This window comes from the organism of the source record quoted next, unplaced genomic scaffold (assembly GCF_019419815.1).
Source record: "Pyrus x bretschneideri cultivar Hongxiangsu unplaced genomic scaffold, Pyrus_bretschneideri_v1 Contig33, whole genome shotgun sequence".
In the NCBI taxonomy this organism is placed as follows: domain Eukaryota; kingdom Viridiplantae; phylum Streptophyta; class Magnoliopsida; order Rosales; family Rosaceae; genus Pyrus; species Pyrus x bretschneideri.
The window spans coordinates 1,814,535-1,826,895 of NW_025999646.1; the positions used below are offsets into that span (position 1 = coordinate 1,814,535).

At 38.7% G+C, this 12,361-nt stretch overlaps 2 protein-coding genes across 2 annotated transcripts; one reads left to right on the forward strand and one right to left on the reverse strand.

Annotated features, from left to right (window-relative positions):
• Positions 1 to 161: 161 nt before the first annotated feature.
• Positions 162 to 2,295, reverse strand: LOC103944165 (dnaJ homolog subfamily B member 1). Its single transcript, XM_009354581.3, has 3 exons — positions 1,934 to 2,295; positions 1,169 to 1,599; positions 162 to 775 (listed from the first exon to the last, which is right to left on the reverse strand). Exons 1-3 carry the CDS (start codon positions 2,096 to 2,098, stop codon positions 337 to 339), a joined length of 1,035 nt encoding a protein of 344 aa, XP_009352856.1. The 5' UTR covers positions 2,099 to 2,295; the 3' UTR covers positions 162 to 336.
• A 1,634-nt stretch (positions 2,296 to 3,929) lies between these two features.
• On the forward strand, positions 3,930 to 11,991 carry LOC103944266 (glycogen phosphorylase 1). The gene is made up of 22 exons (XM_009354691.2): positions 3,930 to 4,773; positions 4,976 to 5,090; positions 5,293 to 5,393; positions 5,640 to 5,731; positions 6,179 to 6,314; positions 6,407 to 6,475; positions 6,630 to 6,731; positions 6,889 to 6,987; positions 7,476 to 7,586; positions 7,841 to 8,047; positions 8,366 to 8,473; positions 8,823 to 8,918; positions 9,035 to 9,091; positions 9,293 to 9,439; positions 9,540 to 9,599; positions 9,720 to 9,824; positions 10,005 to 10,166; positions 10,322 to 10,395; positions 10,782 to 10,905; positions 11,120 to 11,211; positions 11,305 to 11,422; positions 11,528 to 11,991. Exons 1-22 carry the CDS (start codon positions 4,069 to 4,071, stop codon positions 11,684 to 11,686), a joined length of 3,039 nt encoding a protein of 1,012 aa, XP_009352966.2. The 5' UTR covers positions 3,930 to 4,068; the 3' UTR covers positions 11,687 to 11,991.
• The last annotated feature ends 370 nt before the right edge of the window (positions 11,992 to 12,361 follow it).

Here is a 12,361-nt window from a genome sequence, read left to right on the forward strand (position 1 = left end):
AAAACCATTCCTTCAAACATCACTTGTGCTTGCACACACTCACTTTATATCTCAAGAATCTCTCTCAATTTAGTCGTCGAATCAATTTTCAAGCAATTTAGTCGTCGGATCAATTTTCAAGCGTCAGATGTAAAGACAGAAATTAAAAGATGAAATTCAGATGAGACTCAAAGCTTTATTCTCTGCTTTCATAAGAGCTAGAATCGCTCAGTGTACTATTGGACAAAACAAATGTTTAACCTTACAAAGACAAACTATTAATACAAAGATCCCAGCCATCCAAAAAATATACACAAGCGACCTTAGATTCGCATAGCACATCGGCTCGAATTCTGATCAAGCCGGCAAGCATTTCTTAATTCCGGCCTTCTGTTCGGCATTCAATCTTGTCGGAAACTTGATGTTGAATTTAATTCTGAGGTTACCCTTCTTGGAGGGGTCTTTCGGTACGGGCATTCCTTCCCTAGGGACTACCTCCTCATAGTCTGGGCTAATCACATTGTTGATGGGGATGGTGAGGCTCCTTCCATCTAGGGTGGTCAGGCGGACAGTGTAGCCTGTTAGAGCTTCTGCTAGAGTAATCCTCTGTGTGACAATAAGATCGTTCCCATCCCTTGTGAATGTGCTGTGTGGTTTCTCATCGATTATGAACACAAGATCCGCAGGAGTTATGTTTCCTTGCTCGTTCCCTTTCTCCGGGAAGGTGATTTTGGTTCCCTTTTTCCAGCCAGGCTTGATTTCTATGGTTAGTATTTCCTCCACCTGCATGGTCTTCCTGCGTAACATAATTCGAACACATTCCTTTACTAGTACATTCAAAAGATGAGAACACAAAATACACAACACGCAAAACTAGCCTTCTTTTCTCCCAACAGACATTCTAAACTATTCTAATCTACGGAAAGAGAAAGTCAAACTCGAGTGCAAGAAGGCGGCAACCCTGCCATCTAACCTAACTCACATCGGCTACATGAAACTAACATTAGAAAGCAGTCAAAAGCTGACACTGTTGAAATTGGTGAATAATTAATCACAAGCACCTACTTTTTCTACAGGAAAGTGAGTAAATCAAGGGATAATCAACGAACATGACTAATTGTGCCAAAGGAGAAAAAGATGGGCGGAAATCGTTTTCCTTGTATAAATTGAGTAAGAATTAGGAACTTACCCGCTTGCATCTGCGATTTCCCTCGAAATCTTCATCTTCTTGGTAGTCCCCTTGTACAGCTCCTCAAGGCTACAAGGCAGCCTCTTCTCTATAGGTGGAGCTTTTCGTGGCGCATGACTCATGGGCCGGCCTTCTCCGAATGAACTAAACACGTCCTCCCCAAACATTCCACCAAAAGACCTTCCACCCCTCATGCCGCCACCGCTCATTCCGCCGCCCATTCCACCCGTGGGCCTCGAGAACCCAAAGAAATCAGCAAAAATGTCGTCGGCGTTTCTGGGGTTGAATCTAAACACATTTGGACCGTCCCCGGTTTGGAAGAAGGTAGCTCCACCACCAGGCCCACCGGCATCCGGCGGCGGCACTTGGCCTTTCAGTCCTTCTTCTCCGTATTGATCATAAATTGCTCTTTTCTGGGGATCACTCAGAACCTACAAAATAAAAACACAAAAAATCAGATTCCAGGTTCTGGGTTTTATTTATAGTCTCCAAAAACGTGCAAAGATTGAATTTTTAGTTTTAAAAAAGTGTTCCTGTATAAATCTACAAAACGTGAGAAGATTGAATTTTTATGCCGTTTGAGGAATTTTTAGATGAAAAAAAGGGGCAATTTAGCTTCGAAATCCAAAACCCAGATGAAAAACTTTCTCTTATCAGATTAAAAACACACTAATTTCAACCGAAATCAATAGAAATTCTTCAAAAAAAGAAAAAAAAAGAGAAGAAAAAACAGAGTGAAGGAAGAAAAGTGTAAGGAAAACGAACCTCGTAGGCCTCAGAGATCTGTTTGAACTTGGACTCGGCTTCCTTCTTGTTGGTGGGGTTCTTATCAGGGTGCCACTTCATGGCGAGCTTTCTGTAAGCTTTCTTCAAATCGTCGTCGCTGGCGTTCTTGTCCACCTGCAGAAGCTTGTAGTAATCCACACCCATCTCTTCTTCTTCTTTTTTTCTCCTTGTGTTTGCCTTGCAATTATTATTATCGTCCTGCAAAAAGCTTTGCCAATGGCTCGAGCGCTTGAAGGCTGTGAAAATTTATATCGGAAGATGCCTTGAGATTATTTGACGAACATGGGATGTGGAAGGGAATAGAGACCTACTTGTGGAAGGAACCAGAGTGGTGTGGAACTTTCGAGATAAAGTTCACACTGTCCAGTTTTGTTTGTAAATAATGACGTGGTACCGCAAATTCTGTTGGGTCAAATTTGGTGAATCCTGATCCTCGTTGTAAGGATCACGATGATATTTGAATCGTGTCCGTTTATCGTATATTATATGGTAAAAAATTACTTTAAATATTTTTATTTAAAATTAAACACAAACAGTATTTGATAAAAACTGATCGCAAGATGTACAATGAACGAACACGATTTATGGATCCTGTTGGAAATTTGCTACCCATATAAAAGGCCGGAAACCCAAAAGTTTCAAATTTTTTTTTTTTAACAAATGATATTATCTATAGTATAGAGTGAGGGTGAGTTTAGCCTCACAATTGACTAGTAACGATGTGGTTAAAATTCTCCTTTGACAAGAATCGAATCTAAAATAGTTCACTTACAAACAAGTGAAAATGAAACCCAAGGTTTCAATTTGAAGTTGGCCAACAGAAAAAAGACAAAGCACAAAGGAGGCATGAGGAGGAAGGGAATGTTGTGTGCCTCAGATTGTGTTTTGGAATCTGAGGCACTAGAGTGCCACGCCAGTGTCTGAGACGTAGCTGGGTATGAAAAGCTGCTTGTGTTGTAATAATATGTGTAATTCTTTTTTTGCTTCATTTTGTATTATGGGTGTGAAATATTAAAATAATTAAATTTTCGTATTATGTAAATTGCTCTCGATAATGTGACGGTGTGGAGGTGGCTTTGCAATGTGTGTACCAATTACGATTTGCTTGATCATCTTGTTTTGCCCTTGGCCAAAACCAATGAAGATTGCCTTTTTATCTAGAAAGTTTTAACGAAAAGTCTGCGGTACTGTTTATTTTAACGAAACATTATATTTTTACACTAAAAAGTCAATCATGTACTATTCACTTTACCTTTTATTTTGTCTTTATCGTTAAAACTCAAAGTTTTTAAGTTCTTTTCATTAGTTTTCCTTTTTATCTACGCATCTACACGATTCATCAATCCCATTGCTCATTGGATCTAATGTCAAAGATCCATTTAATTAATTATTATGCAATCATCTCCTTCAACTCCAAAAACAATATTTATAATCTAACTTTTTGTAAGTGGTCCTGGACTCTGGGCAAAGAGTTTAATACTTGACAGTTAGGCTTGTTCCTAAAAAAAATTGTTTATTCTAAAATCACTTTTAGTAATTTAAAATCACTTCTCAATCAAGCTCAGTCTCATTGCAATTTTGTATCATTTCGATTCTTTTACTAAGTATTGTTTTTTGGGTAAAACTTTCATTTTCTTCTTGGGGATGAGTTCATTTTTTTCTCGCGAATAACGTATCTTCATCGTACAAATTTTATAATCAGAATAGTTCAATTTCTTTACATTCATTTGAATGTCACTCCTATAAAAAAATCCATTTCAATGACAAATTATTTAGTCATTCAAATGTATAGAACAAATCAACAGTTTATGTACTAAGTAATATATTCATGATGAATCGTTTATTTATTTGATGACAACCGGCAAGAAATAACGAAACCTCACCATAAACACATGAGGTCGTCCACTTGCTATCCTCACCCTTCCCCATCCAAAATCGAAAAGTCCAAAAACCCCTTTTTCCTACCATCACGGCCGTTCACTCACAGACTCCCTGTGATTGCACTCAAAGCTCCCTCCTTCGTCGTCTACCTCTAGACACCCCAACCTCTCTCTCTCCTCCATCCCTCTCTCTCTACACTCGAATGCGATCTCTGCAAACACCCGAGTTCTACAATGTCGACGATATCGTCACAATTTCTCCCCATCAATGACCAACCGAAGCTCGCACTCTCATCTTCCGCCTCTCCGCTCCCTCCATTTCCCCAACATTCTCGAACCTCCTCGAGACCACGGCGATCTTCGGTTCCCTACACCCGTACTCGTGTCGCAAAACCGATACACGCCTCCGCCGCCCAACCGCCCTCCGCCACGTCGTCAGTCACGGTCGAAATCCCAGAGTCCGAATCCGACCCGTCCGCCACGGTCTTCGTGATCCGGGCCCGGAACCGCATCGGCCTCCTCCAGGTCATCACCCGCGTCTTCAAAGTCCTCGGCCTCCACGTCGACAAGGCTACCGTCGAATTCGAGGGTGAATACTTCGTAAAGCGGTTCTTCGTCACCGATTCCCGCGGCGCGAAGATCAGCGACCCGGAGAGCCTCGAGCGGATCAAGAATGCCCTGGCGGAGGCCATTGAGGACGGCGGTTCGGTCTCGGTTGGTCCCACGAGTCCCACCACGAGGGGCGTCGTAGTCCGCCGTCCAGGGTCGGGTCTAGGCCTGACATTTGGCTCGGACGGCGCCAAGGCCGAGAGGATGTTCGCGCTAATGGATGGGTTCTTGAAAAATGACTCAATTAGCCTTCAGAAGGACATTCTTCGTCACGTTGAGTACACAGTGGCCAGGTCCCGCTTCAGCTTCGATGACTTTGAGGCTTATCAGGTAATGTCACTTGAAAATTTGTAGTCTTTTGGCTTAATTTTCCGTTTATTTTGATCTAGCAGCTTCCAAATTTGGCATAAGAGTTTTTGGCGGGAAAAGTTCTTCACTTTTCATTGTTTATGATTTTGTTTTGATTTGGGTTTTCTGAGTTTTGTTAAAGTTAATCAAATGTGTATTTATTTAATTTATGGATATTTTGAAGGCTCTAGCGCATAGTGTGAGAGACCGGCTGATCGAGCGTTCGCATGATACTCAACTTTACTTCAAGAGGAAAGACCCTAAGCGCGTATACTTCCTCTCGCTTGAGTTTCTTATGGGTATTATTTGTGTACTTCAATTGGAGTTGCTTTATCCAATCTGTGCACTTTTGCTGATGCTACTGTCTGGCCACGGATAGATTAATCTTGCAGTGATGTGACTTGTAGTTTTTCATGAGTTCCCAATTCAAGTGCTGTATGTATCTGTTTGATGTAGCTTCTGGCTTGCTCTACTGAAATATTATTGTTATTGAGCTGTCAGGTCGTTCCTTGTCGAATAGTGTCATCAACCTTGGCATTCGGGACCAATATGCAGATGCTTTAAGCCAGCTTGGCTTTGAGTTTGAAGTTTTGGCAGAGCAGGTCAGCATGCCCACCTTTTTTTTTTTTTTTTCTTTCTGTTTTGTATGCTTTTCTTTTCTTCGTAAATCTCTTATTTGAAAAATTATTCCGGTGAATCCACGACATTGCTTTTTGACTACCCTACTTTGTTTCTTATATTAATGGGTGGAACAACTTTCCTCTAGAGTTTTATGGACAACCCCCTTTTTATGGAATTTATACTTTAGTCTTCTTTTGGATAAGTCTTTTTTCCCCTGATATTTCAAGGAAGGAGATGCTGCCCTTGGTAATGGTGGCTTAGCCCGTCTTTCAGCTTGTCAAATGGATTCTATGGCAACTCTGGACTATCCTGCATGGGGGTATGTCGACTCTCTATTACCATATACTAATCTTATACGGTAATACCTCCATTGAAGTTTTGTCATTTAATAATAGGATGACGAGGCCCTTTTAGCTCTTTGGTCTCTTTCCTTCTCCAAGACTTGGAAGTCTAGGGAAGGGACTCAGGGAGGGTTACCTCTATTGTATGTACTGTAATTCCCATCCCATTCGATAAAGAAATGCAGCAGACATGATTCATTGCAGTTTTTTATTAGAATAGAAACACTCTCTGGAGAAACCAACAAACGATTGATCCAATAGGAAGTGCTTTTATGTGCCTCACTTGTCCTATAAGTTAACGGTTTTGACAACTGAACTTGTTCATTAGTACAAAAATTCCACGCCAGTTTTATTATGGAACTAGTTATTTGTCAACAGTTTATTACGTGGAATGTAATTTATGATGTTGCATATTTGATTTTCAGTTACGGACTACGTTACGAATATGGATTATTCCGCCAGGTCATACTAGATGGCTTCCAACATGAACAACCTGATTTCTGGTTAAACTTTGGAAATCCTTGGGAGACAGAGCGGGTTCATGTAACGTATCCAGTAAAGGTATTGTCTTGATATCCATCATATCACCTAAAACTTAACCTAAAACCTCCAAAGCTTTACTAATTGTTCTTATTATTATGTAAATGGATAAGTTCTATGGGGTCGTTGAGGAGGAAAATCTGAATGGAGAAAAACGTAATATTTGGACCCCTGGAGAAGTGGTAAGACAATAAACTCCATTACATAGTTAAGGCTGCATTCTTCTACAAATCTTTCAATATTGTTTGTTTTATATATGCAAAATGGTTTGCATCTTGTAAACATGATGAATATAATTGGTTATTTCAGCTTAGTGGTTTGTCTCCACACTGCTAGGTAGAAGCTGTGGCTTATGATAATCCTATACCTGGTTACGGAACAAGGAATACCATTACTCTCCGTTTATGGGCCGGAAAGCCAAGTGATCAACATGATATGGTAAGTTTGTACTAACGTTAAACATTATGCATTTCCGGACATGCATTTTCAATATCTTTGTCTCCAATTATTTTACACAGTTCAATAGAATCCATCTCTTGCCTCCTAGAAATTTTAGGTGTGATTAACTTTTCTATGTAATACTCCGTGTATGCAGGAAGCTTATAATACTGGAGATTACATCAATGCTGTTGTTAGTAGACAGAAAGCAGAAAATATAAGTAGTGTTTTGTACCCTGATGACCGTTCTTTTCAGGTTTGCTGGTTTCTTCTTAATGTGGTCATTTGGTATTTATTGCTTATTTAAAATGTATTTTTAAAATATATAGTATAGCATTCGAAAGATGGTGTGTTCATCCAGAAACTCGCTACCTTCAATGAGTTGAAGATTTTCTATTCTGCTTATCGTTAAGGTTTTTGTACATTCCAGGACAGTTTATCAACATATTGTCATCTAGCATTCTGTATAAGAATTCTCTAGGCAGGTTGAATACTCAAACGTAAGGGATTGGGAAATCATGTTTACTTATTTGAAGAAGAAGATGAACAGAAACATGGTTTTATAGTTATTGTTCTTTTGTTTTATCTGCATGTTTTTGAATGTTTAGTCTCTTCAATGTTTGGAATAAAAGTCATCTACTCAGCTACCCACTCAATTTTCCAAGTGAATGACTCATGTCATTTTTAGTTTATTGTTGTTTGGTATGTAGTAATATTGCCTTTTCACTTTGCCCTATCTTACAGGGGAAGGAACTGCGGTTGAAACAACAATATTTCTTTGTCTCTGCATCCATACAAGACATTATTCGGAGGTTTAAAGATGGTCACAGTAACTTTGATGAATTTCCAGAAAAGGTTTATATCTCAGTACCATGTGTTTTATCATATTTTGATTTGTAAGGAATAGAGAATATATCACCCAATCTGGTGGCTTATTTCATGATGCCAGTGTTTTTACTCATCATTTGACATTATTGTTTTAGCCACAATTAATAAAAGGATAACTTTACTTTTCCTTTGGCGTATTGGGAATTCTTACTGATACGGTTATTCAGGTTTGCTTTTCTGTTCGTCATTTTTATTGGCTCATTTTTCCTTGTCTTAATTAGGTTGCTCTGCAGCTGAATGATACTCACCCATCTCTTGCAATAGCTGAGGTTATGAGAGTGCTTGTTGATGAAGAGAATTTGGGTTGGAATAAAGCATGGGACATTGCTTGCAAAATCTTTTCATTCACAATACACGCAGTAATTGCTGAAGGGTTGGAGAAAATCCCTGTTGATTTACTGGGCAGTCTTCTCCCACGTCATTTACAAGTGCGATTCTAACGAGTCTCCGATAACTCTGAATTTCTTCTTATTCTTGTTCTCCAGTAACTCTTACCTGGCAGCTTTTACACACACACACACACGTTTATGTAACAAGATGAGTGGTATGCTAGTCTTTGGAAATACTAAATCCATTTTTACAACAGTTCATCTTTACTTTTAGAGTTCCCTTTCCATCAGATTGCTAGACTTTTTCCTTAGAACCTAATTGTAATTTCCCATTGAATTATCTACTCAATAGCCAGTATCTTATGGAACTATTATCTTCTCACTTAAATAATTGCGATAAACTTTTTGTTGCTCCAGATTATATATGACATAAACTTTAAGTTTGTGGAAGAGCTGAAGAAGAGGATTGGTTTAGATTACAATCGGCTGTCCCGGATGTCAATTGTTGAGGAAGGTTCTACAAAGGTATGCCTAAAATCATATTATCTTGTAATTCATTGGATATTTGAATGTGCTCTTCTGGTAGATATATGATTCTGGTCTTACAACCGTGGTTGACGTCCGGTATTATCTGTAGTCTTTTGTATACTATAGTCTATCGATTAAACCATTGTGCTTATTCTTATGGTCATATAGTGTAATCCTGTGCATCATCCTCTTTTAAATGATGACATAATGTACCTTTGGTTTCTTTCTTTCACTTTTAAAACTACATTCTTAGGTGTTTATTAATTTTCAGTGATTTTAAGCATTCTTTGGTCCGATGAGAAAAATGTTGGGCAATTTGACCGTTAATTACCATTTGAGTTGACAGAGTATCCGAATGGCAAATCTGGCAATTGTATGCTCCCATACTGTGAATGGTGTTTCCAACGTACATTCAGAATTATTAAAAACAAAGTTATTCAAGGTAATATGTGTTCCTTGCCTCAGTTCATTTTCCCCTTGACTTATGATCCAGTTGAAGATGTTCAAACTTCTTATATACCTTAAATTAGGTCATCTGACACCTCTTTTGTTTCACAGGACTTTTATGAGTTGTGGCCTGAGAAATTTCAGTGCAAGACTAATGGTGTTACCCAGGTATGAAGTTCATAACATCTACAAATTCTATGCAAGACTAATGATGTGATTATATTGAAAAACATTTCTCACGGCTCATAATATATTCAAAGGTTGCTCTAATGATGCACTGATGCGTCACGGGTTCATAGTTAAACATTGAATGTAGCATATAGTTTATGTATGCATGCATGCGATAATGTACTGACATTGATTTCACAGCGTCGCTGGATTGTAGTGAGTAACCCTAGCCTGTGTGCTCTTATCTCAAAATGGCTTGGAACAGAAGCTTGGATTCGTGATGTTGACCTTCTAACTGGCTTGCGTGAGTATGCAGCAGATGCTGACCTTCAACAAGAATGGATGATGGTACTCTTGGCTTGATATTTGTGCAGCTGCTTAGGAACCGAAAACCTATTATGGCTTTGTCTTCTTTTTTATTTTAATTCTATATATTATCATGTTGCAGGTTAAGAAGGTTAACAAAATGAGGCTTGCTGAGTACATTGAAGCAATGAGTGGTGTGAAGGTTGGTTTGATGACAAGTTCTTAGAACTTCTATCCAATTCATTTTTTTCTCTCTTTTGTTGAGAAGGTTGCCAAGCTTCCCTGTGATCTTACATGTGCATTTTATCAATTCCAACTGCAGGTTAGTTTAGATGCAATGTTTGATGTGCAGACAAAGCGAATACACGAGTACAAACGACAGTTGCTGAATATACTTGGCATTATCCATCGATATGATTGTATCAAGGTGAAGATGGTTTTCTAGGGCAAAGGACATTATATTCCATGCTATATTCTTAGAACTTATTAACCAAGCAGCACCTTATATCTTCTAAAGGGAGCTATCCTTACCCTCCCTCCAGCAATTGTGCATGCCTATTTTCATCTTTTTGTCACAGTAAACTATAAGTTTAGCACTTTGCTGCAGAACATGGAGAAAAGTCAACGGAATAAGGTTGTGCCTCGTGTTTGTATTATTGGAGGAAAAGCTGCTCCTGGTTATGAAATTGCAAAGAAGATTATCAAACTTTGTCATGCTGTAGCAGAAAAAATAAATAATGATGATGATGTTGGCGATCTGTTAAAACTGGTAAGAGAGAGAATTCTGTATCCCTCTGTGTGTTCCTATCCTTCTTGTTTTGTACAAGTATTTGAGGGAACTAACATAAGATAGTCTCTGGTCTTTGCACTCTACATATGGATATTGTTATCTGTTATTCTGATGCAATTTCTCTGTTATTTCAGGTTTTCATTCCTGATTATAATGTATCGGTTGCTGAATTGGTAATACCCGGGGCTGACCTTTCACAACACCTAAGGTCTGTAAACTTTGCAGCATGTTGATTAAATTGATTTGACGAAACCCCAAAAACACAGCCTTTTAAAATACTATGCAGAGTTTCTTGCCAAACTTCAATTTTATAGCGCTTTTCGTAATGATATCTCAACATTACGGTTCAAGCGACTTCCATTTAACAGTACAGTATAGCTCAATGACAAGATATTTAGACTATTATCTACCTCACCATGGTTTTCAATTAAGATCTTGCTATTTTGCTTGTGTGCCTAATAGTCATGTTGATGGTAAGGAGGTACATATGCATATTCCCTCTTGCATGGTCATCATCCAAAGCTCTACCGTCTGGAAATTCTGTAGTCTCTAGTATGCATATGCATCGAATAATATGCAACAATTCCTTTGCAGCACCGCAGGACATGAAGCGTCTGGAACCGGAAGCATGAAGTTTCTTATGAATGGCTGTTTACTCTTAGCTACAGAAGATGGCTCTACAGTTGAAATTGTTGAAGAAATAGGGGCAGACAACCTGGTAATTTTCGACATTCCCTAAAGATACCCAGCCAGCTTGATGTAGTTGGATTCAACTAATTGGGATGTCAAGTATTGTTAACCAACTGAAATTTTCTTTTCCTGCAACTGCAGTAAGACGGCATCTATGTGTTGACTATTTCGAGATTTTAGATCAGTTTATATTTGTTATCAGTATAGCAGAGATAATTCTCGTACAAATTTTCTTTCCCCAGTTTTTGTTTGGCGCAAAGATTGACGAAGTTCCCAAATTGCGAGAGGAAGGATCTGCTCAAAAAATGCCACTGCAATGTGCACGCGTTCTCAGGTAGGCCATTTCAATCACTTAAGCACTCTCAACTTAGCCAGTTAGCGATTTGTGTCAAGATTCTAATTTTGCTGTGGTATTTATTATGTGTAGGATGGTCCGAGATGGTCATTTCGGCTTTAAAGACTATTTCGAATCTCTTTGTGACAAGGTTGAGGGCAACGACTTCTATTTGCTTGGATCTGATTTCGAAAGCTATTTAGAGGCACAGGTAATGTGTTTGTGTTTTCTCGGCAGTCCCAAACCAACGCGTATACGCACATTTTGGTGTTTAATAACTTAATCTGGTGCATGGTATGAATCTGTATGACTACAGGCCGCTGCTGATAAAGCATTTGCGGATCCACAGAAGTGGACTCAGATGAGCATCCTTAGCACAGCCGGGTCTGGGAGATTCAGCAGCGATAGAACAATCCGAGACTACGCGGAGAAGACTTGGGGAGTTGAACCGTGCAGATTCCCTTCCGACGGCTAGCTCACCCTCACTCCCACCGTAGAAGCAACATTTTACCGATGTGAATCGGTGGTTAATAAGCTTGCTAATAACATCTATGTCGAGATATAGCGGTTTTGGCAGAGAGAGAGAGAGAGAGAGAGAGAGAGCTCTTATGCATATATTGCAACCGAAAATGTAATAACATAGGCTATAGCTTATATAGCCTCGCGAAAATAATTAATCCGTAAAGTTGGTAACTCACCGGTGGATACTTAAGTATTGTTCGGTTGAAGAAGAGCCAATTGACTTTGTAATGTGCCAATTGAATTGCTACTTTCGTTAAAGATGTGTTTTCCAATTTGGGGTAGCAAACCCATTTGCTACTTCGAATCATACGTAATGGATTTGGAAATGGCTAATATATTTTTAGTTAAAAAAATAGTGAATTTCAAGTGTATTTTTTTTTTTTTTTAATGGAGATCAACTGGTGATTTTGTCATGATAATTTAGTTTCTAGAGGCTGGAAAGATTTACATAGCATTTTAACCTCTTCTCGGCCATCATTATATAATTCATCAGTGTTAATAATCGAACTTAAAACATGAACTTGTTGTGTGAAATAAGGGTTTGAAGTCCGTTCTTAATTTTCATGTATTAATTTTAGAATATAATTTTATTCGATCAAAATACTTTTAAGTTTTTTATTTTTTATTT